At 43.7% G+C, this 20,188-nt stretch overlaps 1 protein-coding gene across 1 annotated transcript in view; it reads left to right on the top strand.

Moving 5' to 3' along the window:
* Positions 1 to 2,185: 2,185 nt before the first annotated feature.
* SLC2A13 (solute carrier family 2 member 13) overlaps positions 2,186 to 20,188 on the top strand; it is a 322,896-nt gene continuing 304,893 nt past the window's right edge. Inside the window, exon 1 of the mRNA XM_048836305.2 lies at positions 2,186 to 2,948. Within this exon, the coding sequence (XP_048692262.1) occupies positions 2,399 to 2,948 (550 nt within the window). The 5' untranslated portion in view covers positions 2,186 to 2,398. The remainder of the gene's footprint in view (positions 2,949 to 20,188) is intronic.

The following is a 20,188-nucleotide window of genomic DNA, read 5'->3' as shown; positions in this document are numbered from 1 at the left end:
CCTTAGGTCCTTTTCCGCAGAACTGCTGCCTAGCCATTCGGTCCCTAGTCTGTAGCTGTGCATTGGGTTCTCCCGTCCTAAGTGCAGGACCCTGCACTTATCCTTATTGAACCTCATCAGATTTCTTTTGGCCCAATCCTCCAATTTGTCTAGGTCCTTCTGTATCCTATCCCTCCCCTCCAGCGTATCTACCACTCCTCCCAGTTTAGTATCATCCGCAAATTTGCTGAGAGTGCAATCCACACCATCCTCCAGATCATTTATGAAGATATTGAACAAAACTGGCCCCAGGACCGACCCTTGGGGCACTCCACTTGATACCGGCTGCCAACTAGACATGGAGCCATTGATAACTACTCGTTGAGCCCGACAATCTAGCCAGCTTTCTACCCACCTTGTAGTGCATTCATCCAGCCCATACTTCCTTAACTTGCTGACAAGAATACTGTGGGAGACCGTGTCAAAAGCTTTGCTTTTAAATATTTTATTCAAAGTGGAACTGGTTCAACAGGAGAGAGAGACCCACCCTAGAATACCTCTCAGTCACTAGGTCACTCAGTTGGGAGCAGATCTACCTCCACTTGCCTGCTCTGATTTAGGCAGAGGGCAGATCTGAACCTAGCTCTTGCATATCCTGAGTAAGTGCTGTAATCACTGGGCTATTTGGCATAAGAGGGATGCTCACCACCACCTCCACATGAATCCCAACAGGGGCATCATTTCAGAAAATTTCAGGAAGTGGGGGAAGTTGCATCAGCATCCCTGTTAGTGAGCCAGTCCCATCCTGGAAAGGTTGATGAGGTGATGAGTCAGTCCTATCCCAAAACGTAAAGGGATGGTGGGAGATTTCTCACCTTCAGCCGGCCTAGGGAGGGATTGGGGGCTGGCTTGCTCAGCCCAGACTACAGCAGAGGCTTCCTGTCCTACTTGTGGGGAGAGGTGGTGGGGATGCCCACAACATTGTGATTAGGAGCCCTGTCCCCCACTTGTCCCACAGCAGCCCCTGAAAGCTGAGACACCACAGCAGTGGCTGGCAAGGAGCTGTGAAAAACCAGGAGTGGAGGGGGGCAATTACCCTTTCTGCCTCATAGCCAATTATGCCCTGAATCCCAAGCAGAGACAGGTGCCTAACTTCCTTTGAAAAAGGTGGGGCTCTTGGTGGAATTTCCTGAGGACTAGCTTAGGCCACTCTCCACTCAGTATCTGGCTTCTGTCAATCCCATTCTTAGGTGCCTAATTTTCCTCATTTGTTGTATAGGGAGAGTGAGTGTTTAACTCTGGGCTGAGGATTCCCCAGGGCAGCAGGGTGCCTAAAGTTGGGTGTTGCGTTGCAGTGCAGAGCCTTAGTCCCTGCTGAAAGATCTAGCCCCAGCAGGAGACTGCATAGAGGAAGAAGGGATACTGGTTAGGAGAGAAAGGCAGACAGATATTCGGTACCCAGTCCTTGTATGTACCTCTCCTGTGAATAACATCTGTTGTTTGCATTGCACTATATATTTTTATTTATTTCTTTTTTTGTTTGCAGCTGAGAAACTGAAATAGACTAAGGGTGGCAGTGACCCTGCCTGGGGTTTTTTCTCACTGCCGCCCACTATCAGCCTCCCTCATAAACTAGGATTGACTCAGGTTTTCTCTGTGACTCTTGCTGCCTCTTGGTACTGTTATCTGCAGGAGTCTTCTTACCTCCTCCTCCCCCCGGCCCGGCCCGGCCCTGCTACGTCCCAGGGTCAGGAGCGGTCCGTGCAGCCGGCGCAGTCCCAGCGCTGGCTGCAGGGTGTCCGGGGCGCAGAGGAGCTTGCTAGGCTCTTAGCTGCACGCACTGCCGTGGGCTTTGTTCTCCCCCTTCCCGGAGAGAGCAGCGCCCCCGCTTCGCGCGGCCTGCTGCCCCCGGCCTGCTCCGGGCCGACAAAGGGCACGTGGCTGGGCGGCTCCCCGGGCCCGGCTCACTCGAGGGACGTTTAACATTAGCCTGGGCCGCGGCCGCTGTTTACATTTCCCGCCCCGTTCCCTTCTCGATCAGGTTCGGGCATCAGGTCAGGGCGGGAGGGGGGCTTCGCTGTGGTTCCCGCGCATGCTCCGAGCTCCCGCGCATGCTCAGTAAGAGCCAAGCGGGCCATCCCTTGACGAGCAGGCCGGGCGGCCCCGCCCCCAGTGCCGGCTCCGCCCCGCCCGGCCAGCTGGGCTGAAGTCCCCTCCCCGCCCGCCCGAGCCTCCCTCTAGCTCAAACTCCGCCTGAGCTCCGGGAGCGGCGGCCGCGGCTGGTAACTTTCCCCCAAGTGCGGGCGGGCGCAGGACTTATGCACCCCAGCTGATCGCGGCCCCGGCAGGGCAGCAGCAGCAGCTCCGAGCCCGCCCCCTCGCCGGGCGGGGGGCGCTGAGCGGCGGCGGCGGTTGCCCCATGTCCCGCAAGGCCAGTGAGAATGTGGAGTACACGCTGCGGAGCCTGAGCAACCTGATGGGCGAGAAGCGCCGGAGGCAGCCGGACGCCTCGGCCGGCTCCAGCGCGGCGGCGGCCGGGGAGCGCAGCCTGATCGCCGCCGAGTCCTGCTCCAGCATCAACAGCCAGGCGTCCGGCGGGGAGCTGGAGCGGGCGGCCCGGCGGCAGTTCCAGCAGGACGAGAGCCCAGGCTTCGTCTACGTGGTGTCGGTGTTCTCCGCCCTGGGGGGCTTCCTCTTCGGCTATGACACCGGCGTGGTGTCCGGGGCCCTGCTGCTCCTCAAGCGGGAGCTCAACCTGGGCGCCCTCTGGCAGGAGCTGCTGGTCTCCAGCACGGTGGGCGCCGCCGCCCTCTCGGCGCTGGCCGGCGGGGTGCTCAACGGGCTGTGGGGCCGCAGACCTTGCATCCTCCTGTCTAGCTGCTGCTTCATCGCGGGCGCCGCCCTGCTGGCCGCTGCCCAGGACAAGGAGACCCTGCTGGGGGGGCGCATCGTGGTGGGGCTGGGCATCGGTGAGTCCTGCGCTGCCAGCCCGCCCCTCGATCCCCGCCGCTTCCCCTTCTCTCCCTGGCCGGCTCCCTTCCCTCCCTCTGCTTCTCTGCCCCGGTTCCCCCACCCCCTCCTGCGCCGCGGCGTGTCCCTTTCAGTGACGCGTGGCTTTGTTTCAGTAACTCGGCAAGTATGACCTGAGCGCCGACAGTCGCTGGCGAGTTCACAGGCAAGCCCGGGAAGCGCTGGGGATGAGGGTGTTTTGGGTCTGCCCCCACCGCACAGGTCTCCCTCCCGGGAAGTGCCGCTCCCGGATAGAGTGACTGGAGTTGAGGTTACATGGGCGGGGCCAGCACTGTTCCCCCAAAGCAGGGGACACTCCCTGCATGGCCCGTATACTCCCCTCCGCTTGGGGCATCTGGCTCTCAAAAGTGGGCGCCCCCTCCCCTAGGGATGACCTGGTTATTGTGTAGCTTGAAAGTGAGAGTCAGACTGAGAGTCTTTGTTTCCCCTGTGTGCTGTGGAGGAATGACGGGGTTGGCAGTGGGAAGGTACTCAAAAAGAAAAGGAGGACTTGTGGCACCTTAGAGACTAACCAATTTATTTGAGCATAAGCTTTCCTGAGCTACAGCTCACTTCTCATCCTCACTGCATTTTCCACTTTTATGCATCCGATGAAGTGAGCTGTAGCTCACGAAAGCTTATGCTCAAATAAATCGGTTAGTCTCTAAGGTGCCACAAGTACTCCTTTTCTTTTTGCAAATACAGACTAACACGGCTGCTACTCTGGAAGGTACTCAGTGCTCTTCGGTTTTATGTAGGGTTTTGTCCTGGGCTTATCACTGTAGTATCTGAGTGCCTTCCAGGAGCACATTAAGCAGTGTGCTACATAGCTGACCTGTGTGGTTAGTTCTCTGATTTTCTTCCCCGAAGGGAGAAGTGCTGGCAGTGGAGTGGCTGGTTTTGTTAGTTTTTTTTTTTTTCCTTCTTTAAATGTAAGTATACCTGTTGATATGTGTGTGTTAGAGAAGGCAAAGTCAAAGTATGGGTATTGCACTTAGCAGAAAGTGGTGAGGCTTGTGATGGAATGCCAACTGGAGCTCTGCAGTGGACTCATATAGCATTGGGCAGGTTGCTTCACCTGTCTGCCTCCATTTCCCCATCTGTAAAATGGGAATAATACTACCTCCTCGAGTTGGTTGTTAGGATTAATGTCTGCATATGGCTTTGAACCTGAAAAGTGCTATATCAGTATTAAGTATTTGATTAGTATGAGGATAAATATCTGTCCCACCACTCTATTCAGGCTCAGTACCTTGGTCTGTGTATTTGGTCAGTTTTCTGATTCTCCTCCATCTACAGTAGATGACTATCTGCATGGGTGCTCTCATTTGTTAGAGAACCATTTTCAAAGTGGAGTGTGGAATGTTGCTTTGTATGAAATTGCCTCTACAGATACTTACTTCTGGGCACGTGCCATGCCATAAAAAGCATTAAAGCAGTTAGCTGTGGGAGGAAATGAGCTGTGATGTGTGGGTGGAGTGGCACCTGGATATTTTATGAATAGGTTTTTAATAATTCCAAAATTTGTACAGAATGAGAGATTCTCTCCACAGATCCCTATTCTTGGTATTTACTTACCAGTAAGTAGAAAAGGAGGACTTGTGGCACCTTAGAGACTAACAAGTCCTCCTTTTCTTTTTGCGGATACAGACTAACATGGCTGCTACTCTGAAACTTACAGCAGGAGAGTGAGTTTGTGTGTGTATGGGGGTGGGGGGGATGTGAGAAAACCTTGATCTATGCAGGAAATAGCCCGACTTGATTATGCAAAGAGTTGTCACTTTGGATGGGCTAGCACCAGCAGGAGAGTGAATTTGTGTGGGGGGTGGAGGGTGAGAAAACCTGGATTTGTGCTGGAAATGGCCCACCTGTTGATCACTTTAGATAAGCTATTACCAGCAGGACAGTGGGGTGGGAGGAGGTATTGTTTCATATTCTCTGTGTGTATATAAAGTCTGCTGCAGTTTCCACGGTAAACATCTGATGAAGTGAGCTGTAGCTCACGAAAGCTCATGCTCAAATAAATTGGTTAGTCTCTAAGGTGCCACAAGTACTCCTTTTCTTTTTGCGAATACAGACTAACACGGCTGTTCCTCTGAAACCTGTCATTACTGGTAAGTGTAGTTCTCAACTTACTCAAAATATTGATTAGAATACAACTGTGTGGAGACGGAAAGCAAGTTTAGCAGCAAGTAGTAGCTACCCAAACCACAAAAGAACATATCCTTAGGCCAGGTCTACTCTAAAAAGTTAAGTTGACCCAGTTACATTGCTCATGAGCCACATAGTTAAGTCAGGTTTCAGAGGAACAGCCGTGTTAGTCTGTATTCGCAAAAAGAAAAGGAGTACTTGTGGCACCTTAGAGACTAACCAATTTATTTGAGCATGAGCTTTCGTGAGCTACAGCTCACTTCATCAGAAGTTTACCGTGGAAACTGCAGCAGACTTTATATACACACAGAGAATATGAAAGAATACCTCCTCCCACCCCACTGTCCTGCTGGTAATAGCTTATCTAAAGTGATCAACAGGTGGGCCATTTCCAGCACAAAGCCAGGTTTTCTCACCCTCCACCCCCCCACACAAATTCACTCTCCTGCTGGTGCTAGCCCATCCAAAGTGACAACTCTTTACATAATCAAGTCGGGCTATTTCCTGCATAGATCCAGGTTTTCTCACATCCCCCCCACCCCCATACACACACAAACTCACTCTCCTGCTGGTAATAGCTCATCTAAACTGACCACTCTCCAAGTTTAAATCCAAGTTAAACCAGAACATCTGGGGGGGGGGGGTAGGAAAAAACAAGAGGAAACAGGCTACCTTGCATAATGACTTAGCCACTCCCAGTCTCTATTTAAGCCTAAATTAATAGTATCCAATTTGCAAATGAATTCCAATTCAGCAGTTTCTCGCTGGAGTCTGGATTTGAAGTTTTTTTGTTTTAAGATAGCGACCTTCATGTCTGTGATTGCGTGACCAGAGAGATTGAAGTGTCTCCGACTGGTTTATGAATGTTATAATTCTTGACATCTGATTTGTGTCCATTTATTCTTTTACGTAGAGACTGTCCAGTTTGACCAATGTACATGGCAGAGGGGCATTGCTGGCACATGATGGCATATATCACATTGGTGGATGTGCAGGTGAACGAGCCTCTGATAGTGTGGCTGATGTTATTAGGCCCTGTGATGGTGTCCCCTGAATAGATATGTGGGCACAATTGGCAATGGGCTTTGTTGCAAGGATAAGTTCCTGGGTTAGTGGTTCTGTTGTGTGGTATGTGGTTGTTGGTGAGTATTTGCTTCAGGTTGCGGGGCTGTCTGTAGGCAAGGACTGGCCTGTCTCCCAAGACTTGTGAGAGTGTTGGGTCATCCTTTAGGATAGGTTGTAAATCCTTAATAATGCGTTGGAGGGGTTTTAGTTGGGGGCTGAAGGTGACCGCTAGTGGCGTTCTGTTATTTTCTTTGTTAGGCCTGTCCTGTAGTAGGTAACTTCTGGGAACTCTTCTGGCTCTATCAATCTGTTTCTTTACTTCTGCAGGTGGGTATTGTAGTTGTAAGAAAGCTTGACAGAGATCTTGTAGGTGTTTGTCTCTGTCTGAGGGGTTGGAGCAAATGCGGTTGTATCGCAGAGCTTGGCTGTAGACGATGGATCGTGTGGTGTGGTCAGGGTGAAAGCTGGAGGCATGTAGGTAGGAATAGCGGTCAGTAGGTTTCCGGTATAGGGTGGTGTTTATGTGGCCATTGTTTATTAGCACTGTAGTGTCCAGGAAGTGGATCTCTTGTGTGGACTGGACCAGGCTGAGGTTGGTGGTGGACTTGAAGTCTAGACAGCACTGGAAAAAGTCTTCTGTTGACCTAACTACAGCCTCTCAGGTAGGTGGATTAACTACAGTGATGGGAGAACCACTGTTGTTGCTGTAATGCGTGGCTATATTTGTTTAAGCTTAGACATAACCTTAGACTGTTCATGTTGGAGCACCCGACAACCATTTTATACTAGTGCCAGTCTCAGGCAAATATTTTAAGCAACATAAGAGCTGATCTTTTGACATTTACCAGATATCTATCAACTAGAGGTAGATATGAGAGATGATGAATGTGTCTGAGTGGGATCTTCAAGTGATGTCCTGAGCAACAGAGAGAGGGCCCAGAAACAGCAGCCTCTCCTATTTGTGGACATCATCTTTCCCATTGGCCTCTAGTTGGTGTGGGATTGTATTCCGTCATTCCAGCCCATCTAAGAAGGGAAGAGTGCTCTCCCTTCTGGCTCATGCAGTGGAATGCAGGAGAAGGAGTTCTATGCTATTCCCTTCTCCAACTTCCTGGTGGCTTTTTTGAGGGTCCTTCTCTGTGAATATCTCCCTTCTCAAATCTAGAGGCAAAGAGAGTGATCAAAAGTAGAGAATATGAAAAAATAGATTCTGGATTAATACACTTAAAGAATGTCAAGGTATCTAACCTCATAACAAATGTCCCCTCTGTGGTTCTCTGCTCTGTTGGATACATACTGAAGGTATAACTATGAAAATACACTAATAAGCTAGTAGAAGTTCTTTGATTCAGTTAGACAGCATTTGTTTTAGAAGCCAGAGAATCAGGATTTAGATTCCATTTGTGCTGCCTTGAGCAATGTGAATTGCTGTTTTGTTTGTTTCAGTGTGTAGTTCTTGATACACATCTGTATGGATTGTAAATACAGTTAATTCTGCCTATTTTTTTCCCCAAGTTTACTGGATGGGCTTAATGTGAGCAATACTTACTCCATTTTAATCTTGATGTGGGGGGAGGGTCTGCTACATGCCAAATTAGTCCTAAATAACACTGTGTCTCTAATATTCTGGGACCCACATAGTTACAACAGCGCTGCACTCAACACACGTCACTCTTCAGTTGCCCCACCTCCTCCCCAGACTTAAAGCTTTTATCGCCACCAGCCTTCATCTAAGGAAGATTGGACAGGATTTTTGGAGCCCTTCAATGTGGCTCCTTTGGTTTTTTGGGAGATCATTCCTCCTTCTCTCTGTTGCACGTTCAGCCATTTTTCTGCAGAAGAACCCAGTTTGAGACTGAGTGCTATTTCTCAGCCATTGAATGAGCCCATTTTTTGAGAATTCTGTAAGTTGTTAAAAACATATTTGCTGTGATACTATTCAGTTTTTTTAAAGAAAAAAGTTAAACCAAGTCATAATGAAAAAAGATTGAGATAAAACTAGCTGCTTCGTTTTGTTTGTGCTACACTTCTAGTCAATGTTTTCCAGTTAAATTTACTACAGTGATAATGTACAAAACAATCAGAATATATACTGTATACCCAGGATTGGAAGCTTTTGATGCACCGTTAATACCGAAAAATATTAGGGTTGGGAACGATTTTTTTTAATTCTAGACCCTCATACTTTGTGCACTTATTTCTGTATTGTCTATAGTGTCATATGGCTACATACAATATATGTTTTTTGCCCTATATGTTATATCAAGTACAGTAAGGAAAATTGCATCATTACTATAAATACTTCATTTATAATGTTCTGACAGTAATTGGGGTTTATGAACAATTGAAGATGATTAGCACAAATTAGATCTAATTTGTGCTATTTACCTTTTGCATCTGAAAAGTTAAACTTTATTTTTGTTCCAGCTTAGGGCCTCAATGTAGTCCATGTCAAAAGAAGTTTGCCCTTCATTTACTTCAATTAATATTCGTGTCAACGAGACACTCTTTTTGACACTGAAATTAATGCTCAGGATTGTGAAGGACTGTCTCAAATCAGTGCTTGTACCATGGCTTCTGGTTTTGACGGGCATTGCATCAGTCAACATCAGACGAGATGTTGCTGTGGTCTTGGAGTACAGCAAGATCCTGATTGCACCGGACCTGCCAATACAGCAACACCTTAATCTACTGCCGCTCTCTGGACTCAAATCCAAGAAGCCTTTCTGGATACATGTGTGAACACTACAGGCCAATGGAAAGGACACGAGCACTTGCTGGGTCAAATCATGGGCCACTTTTGGCATCCCAAACAAAGACCTGATTCAAGATCCAACAAAGAGGTCCCGGGATTCTGCTGTTCCCATACTCAGTGGACTGCACTCGATCTTTGGACAATGCACGGAAGGTGTGGACATCTCTTCCACAAATGGAAAAATCAAAGAATCAAGGAATTGTGAGGTACAAGCCATGCGACACATCATGAACAGCTGCTGTCCAATTCATGCTTACAGTGGTAGCACCAGGGGGATCCATTTAGCTACCCAGAAGCTTTAGAATGGCTTTCGAATCTCAAAATGCAATTATCATGCCAGCCCCTTGTTTTTCAAATGGCATACGAAAGAAGATTTACTTCAATGGGACTAGGACAGACTGGTCCTTCGATTTGTTTTGTTTTTGCATTTCTAGATATATAAAGGCCTTATTCTGTGCTCTCTTGCAAAGGTGTTAGTTATGCTGGTGTCAAACCAGAGTAGTAATAGATTTTTGGCTCCATATTTTTGAATGCAATATGGCTTTGTGGGTTGAAGTACAAACTGAAAATCAGGAGGTCAGGGTTTTATTTGTGATAGTCTCAGACCTCCTGTGTCACCTTGAGTAAGTGACTTTACCTCTCTATACTTCCCCTTTCCCATCTGTACAGCAGAGATACTGCTTGTCTTGCAGGGGCTTTGTAAAGTAAATGTGCTGAGATTCTTGGATGGGAAGCACTGCAGAAACTGAATAAAATTGTTAACCTCTTTCAAATGTGGCGGTTCTTTATACATGTGGTGATATTTTCATATTGCTTGTTTTTTTTAGAAAATGAGAAGTTAGTCATTCATTCATAACAATCTGAGCGAAAGTTATTACTGGAATATGTAATGATCCCAACAGAATTGGAACAACCCACAACCTTCTGTATAAAAGTAATGATGCTCTTATCCAGCAAACTCTCCATAGTTTTTTTTTTTAATTTTAGAGTTTTAAATTAGCCACCAGAGGGAGCTTGGATAACCTCATGAAGGCAACAGAAATTTGGAGATAAAGCAAAATGAAGAAATTTTAGTCAGTATTTCTGTCAGTTCAACCAAACTGAAATCCTGGTATTACATATGAAAAGAAAAGGACAGCAGATGAATAACAAATTCCTCTTTTTCCCATGTATTTTTGCATAAGAAGTGTGCCCGTTAAAAAGATACTTTTGTAATTCTATTCAAATGTGGTGGTTGATGGTAAACATAAGTGTAACAGAGCTGGGTGTGTTATACAGTTCATTCCTGTATGGAAAGCAATAGCAAGGCAGAAAAACACTATATAGCCTGCTAATCTTGTGACGTTTAAACCTAGCCTAACTTCATCTGTATGCAGTTTTTATATTCTGGTGGTTATCTAAGATGCAGGTCTCTCTTTAGCATTGTCTATATCCCCATTGCTTTTCAAAAATGAAACAGCAGGCTAGGAAAGAATGATCTTGCATTTGAATTAGGATTGCACTGTTACAGGTGAATGACAACATTTTGGATCCCAAATGTTATCTGCCTGTATATGAAAAAAAGGTAATAATCAGGACTTTGTATGCAAATTGAACTTTCTTCTTTCTGCTTCCACCCCTGTACCATTGCAAACTAAGGACTGGACCCTGCCCTCAGCTACTTAGTAGAGTATATTTAGTAAAATGAGTTAATGTACATGTGCAATAGCTGTGGTGTGGTCTGAAACATGCAGTGAAGTTCACTAACTCAGCTCATTCAGTCCTAGTGCAACAGTGAGGCCTCCATGTATTAAAACAGCCATTTTTTGAGGTTAGTATTAAAGTTCTTAGAAAACTTGATCTTCACAAATATTGAAAAAGAAAATCTATAAACAAGGAGTATCTTTCAGTTTGTTTGCTTCTGTCGCCACACTTAGCTTTTTTTTTTTTTAAACCAGAAAGAATAAGTGTCCACAGTGAAGCTTTCCCTTCTCACCAGTGACTTGCATTAGGAGATATTTCTGGGAAAAAGAAACTTACTGTCCAAGGATTAGCTGAATAAACTTTATGTTGTGTTAGCTCCTAAAGTATGCATAGTCCTTATCCTTGAGATTACAATCTGAAAAAAACTGAAGGGTGGAGAGGAAAGGGAGACTGCATGCAAAGTGAACGGGTTCATGAATTGTCCATGTTTTGTTAATTCCATGGATTCCTAATTCATATTATAACAGTTTTAGATGGGTTGGGGGCGGGGGTTGAGATGGTAGAGATGAAGGGGTTGTTGGAGTGAAAAGTAAGTAGAAGAAGAGGGGAAACTGAGAAATTAAGTGGGGGAAAAAATGAGGTGCCTGGAAGGTCTTGACTTGACTTATTTCTTTGTTTTCCTTTGTACGTGGTTGGTTTACTGTAGTCGGTAGCTCCCCAGGATCAGGGAAGAGAGAAACTATTGTTACTACTTTTGATGTGAGCAGTAGGCCACATTTGGGGTGTTGGGGGTTTGTTCTAGTTAGGAGAAATTGGCAAGTCAGGTAGCTTGTTTATTTACAAAGTACTCCTGCAGGTATTCTGCACCACGACATGGTGCAGAATTTGCATGGAATTAATGTTCTCCATAGAATTTTATTTTTCCCCGCAGAATTTGTGATTCTTTTCTCCCTCCCTCCCTCCCCCCCCCTCCCCCAGCACTCCCGCCTGCTGTCAGTCCCAGCTGCTCAGGGCTGACAGCAGGAGTGTCACTGTATTGTGTTGTTTTGACAAAATATGCAGAATTTTAAAATATTGTGCGCAGAATTTTTTTATTTGGATGCTTCTGGGGGAATTCTGCAACAAAGAATGTACATGAAGACCTGTATCCTAGAATACAGTGGGGGACAGTTTCTTTGCTCGGTGTTAGAAGCCTGTCTTTCAAACCAGCGCTCTGCACCTAAAAGTTTTTTTTCCCTCTTAGCTGTGTTTCAGGGCCATGTTACTACCACTTACGTTACTGTCTGCTTGGCAGTCTTTCTTCTTCTCTCTGACTCTGTCCTGTGTCTCACTCTCATACGCTTACCCAAACAACACCAGCTGAGCCCCTGCCCAAATAGCTCAAATTCCTGAGGGTATACTCTGCAATTAAAAACCTGTGGCTGGCCCATGCTGGCTGACTCATGCCAAGGGGCTGTTTAATTGCAGAGTAGATGTTCTGGGGATTGGGCTGAAGACAAGGCTCTAGGACCCTGTGAGTTGGAAGGTCCCAGAGGTCAAGCTGTAGTCCAACCCCAAATGTCTACATCCCAATTGAACTGACCTACAGCCTGAGCCCCATGAGCCCGAGTCAGCTGTCACAGGCTATCTGCGGGTATCTACTTACTGTGTAGACATACCCTGAAGGTCTTGGATGTGTCTTTTTGTTTTGGCTGGAGACATGCTTCCGTGTTTTGTGATGAAGTCCACTTAACTGTCTCAAATGCCTGATTTACAATGGCTTCTTTACACTTAAAAATGTAAGGTGGTAGTTATGCCCCATGCCTAACAGCAAGATTTAACCTATGCCATAGCACTATACTGCTGAAGTTGCTCCTGGCTGTGTCAACCCTCCTAAAGCTCGCCAAAGGTGGGTCTTTATCACTGTTTGAAAAGTTAGGGAAAGTAGGTATGTCGAGCAACTTGCCACATTTAGTAGTGATGACAGAACCAGTGCATCAGCAGGCTGTGTGCTTACACTCCATCGGCTGGTCTGCCTTCTGTTCTCCCCTTCCCTCTGCTTTCTACTTTTCTGCCAGTTTGAAGCATACCCTTCCTGTGACACCAGCACTCAAAATGCTTACCAAATGTAGGAAATGTTTGTAATAGATCTTTTCAGCCTCTGTACTTCAGATAGATTAGATAATTTAGCCTTATGTTAACTAACTCACACACACATGCCACGAACACCATATTTCTGCTAGCATCCTTCTTCTGGATCACCATCCTGTCTTGTAACCTCAATAGAGCTAATCAATCTACTGGAGGAGGCAAGGGTTAGGATTAAAAAGGGTTGGGCATCAGAGGTTGAGGTATAATTGGTGGAGGGTCTCCTGAGGGAGATACTGTGTCCTCTTGACAGCAAGGGTCAGCACCAAATATAATCTTGATATTAATGCTTGACCAAAGTATTGTCAATATTTAATACCAACCTCATTTGTACTCCACTGTTTTAAGATGTTGTTTCAAATGCCCTGGACTAGTATTTATATTGAAAACACTGCAAAATCCCCACTAAGAATGTGGGTTTGTCCCTCTCTAGTAGCTACACAACATCTGGAGGTTTGAGCCTGCTCCTGTGTTTTGAACTAAAGGCCTGAAGACTAGATTTTAAAAGCTATTTACGCATTTAGATGAAGATAGGTGCATAGCATGATTTTAAATAAATACATAATTATATATATTCTCCCCCCCCCCAAAAGGGTGTAGGCGCCTAACTCCCCTGAGCTGAAGCAGTAGAGACTAATGCTTTTAAATCTAGAGATCTGGGGTTCATTCCACCAGAGAGGGGGTGTCATTGTGAACAGCCCTACAAGGGGCAAAGAGCTGAGCTGACAGAATGGGTTACACACTCCTCATGACCAGAGATGCTCGTCCCAAGCTATTCAGATCCTCACATTAATCTGAAGGCATTCAGTGCCTGCATCTAAAAGCATGAACTGCTAGTGCATGAGCTGAAATACCAGGTCCAAAAGCTCAAAGGAAGTATAGACTCATAAACCACTGTCTGTGATGTAGACCTTACAGGGTGACAAAGAGCCCCATGATTTAGGATAGGTTACAGTTGCATCTTCTGAAGACTTCTACCCTCATAGTAAGCAGTATATTTGTGTTATTGCAGCATCCCAAACCTTCTGGCACTGTATTGATGTAACTCCTGTGCTGTTTCCAAAGTTTGTCATAAGTAACGTTGTGTCAACATACAAGATGTTAACTTTTAGGAACCTTAACTACGAATACAAAACATAATACCACTTTTAACTCTCACTTGTGCAATTCTTTGGTCTGAGCAGTTAAGACATGTTCAATTTCATTCCTCAGACTGTTCTAGTGCACTTTTATTAATAAGAGGTCTGAAGAAAATGTGACTTTGGAAAATATTTGGTGGAGCTTTTTGAAACAGTTACAACTAACCTCCTTTTATTTTTTCCTTCAAAATGCCCTAGGAAATTCATGTAGCTCATACATGAATATGCATTTGAAATTGATCTTTTAATTCAACACATAGATATTGCATAATACTTTCAAGTTATCATGGAAATCTGTATGTAAACTTTACTATGCGGTGCTAGAGTTCCATTAAACATATTGCATGCATTTTTTGTACAATGTGTAGATTAAAGTATTTCAGTTCATGTTATGAAACACATACCATAAAACATATGCACCTCTTGGATCCAGGTTAGCATGTTGTAAAAACATCAAATTTTGCGCTTCCTGACTGTAATGTTAACACTGCAACCTTAACATTATATTAGCATAATGTTTACCTTTAACTTCCTGGGAGGAGGGGGTTGCAGAGGAGAATAAAAACAAACGTAATGGAAGACCCAGTTGTAACTTTTTTTAATACATATTGCCAGATCCATGCAGTTGTTATATATGAGCTCACTTTCAAAATCACTTTTTTCCAAAGGAGGGAGATCAGTGACATCAGTCTAGCAAGCATAAAGAAAATTATAAAAATCATAAAATTACCCAATGGACCTGCAGCAAAACAAACTGCTTAAATGGAAGGGTTTATAAACAGTTGTGTCAGTAAATAAATATATGATCAAGGGTATTACTGAAAGGCAACCATGCACTAGAATGCTTTCTGGTATGGATTATTAGAATTGAATCTGTAATTTTACTCCTAAAAGAGTACTAACGTATATGTTACACTTACGTCTACGGGGAAGACAAAATTCTAAAACGTTTTCCTTTTTAATTATTAAAAGTGGGCATTGAAATGCCTAGATTTTTTTTTCTTTTGAGCTGTGAGAATCACTAACATTTCCATGTTTAGATTCAGATACTTGACCTGATCTAGAAGTCCATTTTCAATAACACAGTGGTTCCGTATTCTTGTGTAAGCGAAGTGAGTGAAGTTTCAGAAATTTTAGGTTTCGTTAATCTTTAGGAATTACATTCAGTAGAAATGTATTGGGCCTCCAAACTGCAGAACCCTACAGCAGCTCTGAAAAGTGGGGCGTTTTTTCAGTTGGGTTTGCTTATTCTTATATAAGACACTGTATTTTTGCTATACGTATCAAGCGTCATGTCAAAGAGGAAAACTTACCTGTGAATTTACAACCTTGTATACATTTTTAAAATATAATTTTACAAAACAGAATGGAAAATGCATGGTAAAGACTTCACTTTGCTTCATCTCAGTTCGTTTAACAATTCAGTTATACCCACTAAAACCAATTCACATACTACAGTTAGCAGGGGATAAGGAAATTTTAACAGTAGAGGATGCTTCCATGCATTTAAAAGTGACTAACAAGCAGATGTTTCACTGATTGATTGCGCTTCAATCATTGCTTCATGGCAACAAACTAAATCCCTGAAGTAGATTAATCCTTAAGATTTCCAAGATGTGTATCACTTCCTATGGATGAGCCTGTGGTGGACCATACTTGGGCTAATTAATTCAAAAGTTTTGCCATCCTATTAAATTATGCTTCAAAGGAAGAAGATAAAGAATGGATCACAGCAAGTAGCTATTGTGACATATCCTCCTATCTAAAGGAGATAAGCTATTTCAGTGTGCCTACTGAGTCTGAAGTGAGGAAACCATTGCAGGATTATTGATTGCATGGTACAGGTATATGACTGTCCCTACAATGGTTGAGATACACATGCAGAGCAACACAATTTCTGAAAATGCTTTTGGTGCATCCTCCTAAAACGATATGGTGGTGGTTACTGTGCATTCTGAGACCACTGAGGCTCAACTTCCGTAGCACCCATTACTTTTACTGGGAATAGGCTTTATCACCTAGTGAAGAATTCTGAGAGAGTTGTTTTGCTACAATTTTACAGGATCAGATAGTATCGCTTCCATTGCCAACATACAACAGTTTCCTAAGGGATTGGATGACATGGGAGAACTGCATGGCTGCTGTGGGTCAGAAAACATTTCAGGAGTGGGGGGTATGTGTGCATTTTTCAGTCTCTACTTACAATGGATGATGCCTATGATTTTTGCCTTTGAACAAGCAGTGAGGCTAGTTTCAAAGTGCCTGCTCCAGCTGTTTTCAAGCAGAGATGCTAGCCCAAGTAGAGCACCAGTTTTGGACTGGAATCCAATGTATTTTTGGGGGAATGACTACCCCTGTAAGAAAAACATGAAATATTCATATTAAATTAATTTTAACCATACACTTTTCTGCATGCTTTGTGATTCAGCTTGCGTTATCTCCAGAAAAACTCTTAAAGTAGGTTTTTGCTCTTATGATATTACAGAAAAGACTAATTTAAAAAAAAAAGCCGTGTGTTCTGACTTTAGAAATATCATCAATGTCAAGCTTAATATGCCAGGATTTTTGTTGGAGAATTTAAGCTTTTAGATATGTATTATGAACTCCCACCTTAACTGATTCTATAACAAGGAGATTCTCTCTCTTGTGTGTTTATAAAAATATGGTTTTAACAAAGAGCTTTAAACAACGTCTAAAAACATCATTTGTCCTTTACTTTGCTTGGCTCCTTACATATCCTAATTCATAACATCACCATTTCTCCAGTCAGCGTTGTCGTCTGGTGTAGACGAGACCTGAATTTCTTATACAAATAAATAAAAGAAAAGAAATTAAACTTTCAAGGCACTCTTTTTACAGCCTTGAGAAGAAACTATTTTTGTTTCTTTGCAGTTCTTCTTCTTTTAGGCAAGTGCAGAAAATCTGTCTGGATATCTTCTAAACCCTCTTTCATTTTCCTTCCTTGCCCAATAGCTTCTGATACCTTCATGTTGCTTCCTTTGTTGTTTACTGCTCTTGCCCAGTGGTTTGCCCGGTGGGAAAACGTACCATCTTAACCAATGTCTATTTGAGGTAGAATAACAACTTGAGCTTTACCTAAAGAGTCCACTCTAACCAGTTTTGATTGCGCATGTCTCCTAATAAAGTCCTAAAGAGGAACAGTGGACTTTTCTATTTTGGATGCTGGGTGGTTCTTGTCCACCTGTTTTTTAATTTTTTGTCTTCAGTATATTCTCAATCACAAAATGAGATCTGACCTTGGATGAAAGTGTTCTTTAACTACCTAACAGATTTTACTCTGCATGGGCTGGATGCTTCTAGGGCTTTTCCTACATTGGCCAAACTAAGACCCAAATTTCATCACCATTGTAATTCCACGAGCAGAAGCTGTAGTGTTAGGGTTCAGTCATAGTTATCTAGTGTCCCCTAACTCAAACTTTAGATAAACATGGTAGTAAAAACAACCATGTCCTGACTACTTTACAGCTTCTCCTATGGCATGGACTGCTATGATCTATGGATCCCATTTTTTTTGTTTTGTCAGTGTAGACTCTCAATGAGCCTGTAACAATGCATTGATGAAAGAGTTACTCAAAATATTGGCCCATTTTAGGTATCCCTGAGAGAAAATTAGGAGTGAAAAGGACCAATTATTTGTGGAAAGTAAAAAATACACATTGAGTTAGTAAATACGGATGTGAACTCTGAATTCCTGGCAGCTGATGACCAACTATGCTAATGAAGACTTAAAAGATTGAGACTAGGGCGACTTCAGAAATACCTAAAGGTGGCACAAGCCCCAAGAGTGAGGCTTAACCCAACCTGCAGAACACACAAGATGCATCATGGGACACTTGGACACACACGGTGGAACTATTAGACTTTTCTACCATGTAGGGCTTCATTTTTTTGGCCATTCTTTAATGAAGGCGTTCATGCTAACATGCTGTATTTATCATGCTTTTAGCCTAGTTATGATTTATATTCTGCTCAATTACTACTCTTCATTTTCAATTTAATTCTTTATGCTAACCAACCTTTTGAAATATAAGAACTGTAATGGTTGTTTAAGGAATTCTCTGTAGGAGTCTAGCATCCATGTAGAGAGAAGACTGTTTTTTAAAAAAAAATATTTGTTTTTCAAGAGAGTCCGAGAGATCAGCATCTAGGCACTCACTTTAACTGAGGGAGCATTGAATGCTTTAAGGGGGAGCCCAGGCAGAGAGTCATAACCAGGAGGAGTGCTGAGGTGACCAGGTACACTGACTGAGAAGTTAACATCGGACAGAAAGGTACATTTGGCATTTTAAACTTCAAAGCAGGTATCAGAATGTGCACTTTGGCAAATGCTTGCACTAAGGTACCTTTTTATGTGTTTACAGGTCCTTGCTTACTGGACTGTTGAGGTCAGTAGTAGCTAAATGAACGCAGGAGTGGGGAATCTGCCTGAGGAGAAAAGGTAAGCCTAGTTTTATTCACTACTGAGTTGGACCTCTGAGATTTTTTTCCTCGTAGATAGATTCCCTGCTCCTGCATTGGTCATAGGTGCTACTGACCTCTCCAGTCCGGTTCACATTGGGACAGCTCGCTCTCAAGGGGAAGCCGGAAAGTGCAGGACAACAACTTCAGGAACCTGCAAAAGAACTAAAATGTTACAGGTGTCCGGGCATGAGTCGTGTGATGTTTGTTTACATTTTGAAAAATAAGGGTCCTGCTCTGTAGTGATTGTCTCTTTTATGTAAGAGGGGAGTAATGTGTAGATAAAACAAATCCTATCTATTCTAAATCCTAATTACTGACTTCATTCTTGTAGTGTTGTAGCTGGATTGGTCCCAGGATATTGGGGAGACAAGGTGGGTGACATAATAGCTTTTGTTGGACCAACTTCTGCTGGTGAGAGAGACAAACTTTCAAGTTTACACAGAGCTCTTCAGGTCGGAAAGATACTCAGGGCAGGTCTACATTTAAAATGTTGCATCAGCACAACTGCAGCACTTCAGTGAAGATGCTCCTACACCGACGGGAGAGCTTCTCCCATTGGCATAGTTAATCCACCTGTCTGAGAGGCGGTAGTTATGTTGATGGAAGAAGCTCTCCCATCGACATCGTGCAGTCCACACAGTTGGTTAGGTTGGGATAGTGACCGGGTGCCTGGGATAGTCTACACTGAGAATGTCACACTTAGGGCAGACAATCCCTCAAACTGGTGGCTTATTCTATAATTAGATTCACCAAGCTAGTAACAGAAGAGCTTCTGCAGTACCACACTGGTTAACCAGAAGCCAAACACAGTTCCATTTTGGCATTCCAGCCCTTAGTTTCCATCCAGACAAACAGGTGTAATACAGCGAGATGTTGTTGAAAACCCGTTTTATCCTTTGGGATCAGTAAGAACCTCACATATTGATCAGACACTTAACCCAGATCAATGTGTATCTTAGATCTTACCCAAATATGCTGTCAGCCAATTCTTAGTAAACGAACTGAAGATTTAATAATAAAATGAGTTATAAATGGTTAATAGATCATATACATACAAATGATTGCAAAGTCCTTATAGCAGGTTTGTAGCAGTTATAGAATAGACTGCTGACTTGTAAAGTCTCTCCGGTAACTTCCAAAAGATTGGATGGTCCTCAGTCCATAGTTCAGCATACTCCTTTTAGTTGTAAATCCACAATCCAGGGAATTAAAGCAAGAAAGAGGCAAAGCGGGGGTGTCTCAAGTATATTTATATCCTCTGCCTTGTGCATGGAAATTTATTATTCCAAACAAAGCCCACAGCCCAGGTGAATGGAAAGTTACGGGCCCAAGATGGAGTCTGAGGTCGCATGTCCTTATCACATGTTCGATGAATCATGGGGTGGGGAGGCATTGAAGAAACTCATTCCATGCAGATAGCTCTTACTGAGGATGCCTCAGACAGCGAGGCATCAATGATCCATTGTGAGAGTGGAGTGTCCTTGATGTTTCATCAACATGCAGCTATCTAGCCTTAATGTAAATTCTATCTAGCGGGTGTCACCCAGGAGTACAACACATGTTTAAGATACAAGTGCATAGCTAGTATTCATAACTTCAGATACAAAGATGATACATGCATATAAACAGGATAATCATACTTAGCAAATAATAGCTTTTACATTGACACTTTACATGACATACTTTTGTACAAGATTTGTTGCAATTGTATAACAGTGGTAGCAACAGTGATATAAATTGTCATCTTTCTTAGACATAGCATCACACATACAGCTACATTGCTCAGGGGTGTGGGTTT

Source organism: Caretta caretta, chromosome 1 (genome assembly GCF_965140235.1).
Source record: "Caretta caretta isolate rCarCar2 chromosome 1, rCarCar1.hap1, whole genome shotgun sequence".
NCBI lineage: Eukaryota > Metazoa > Chordata > Testudines > Cheloniidae > Caretta > Caretta caretta.
The sequence above is the reverse complement of the archived record's forward strand: the minus strand, read 5'-3'. Positions and strand labels throughout refer to the sequence as shown.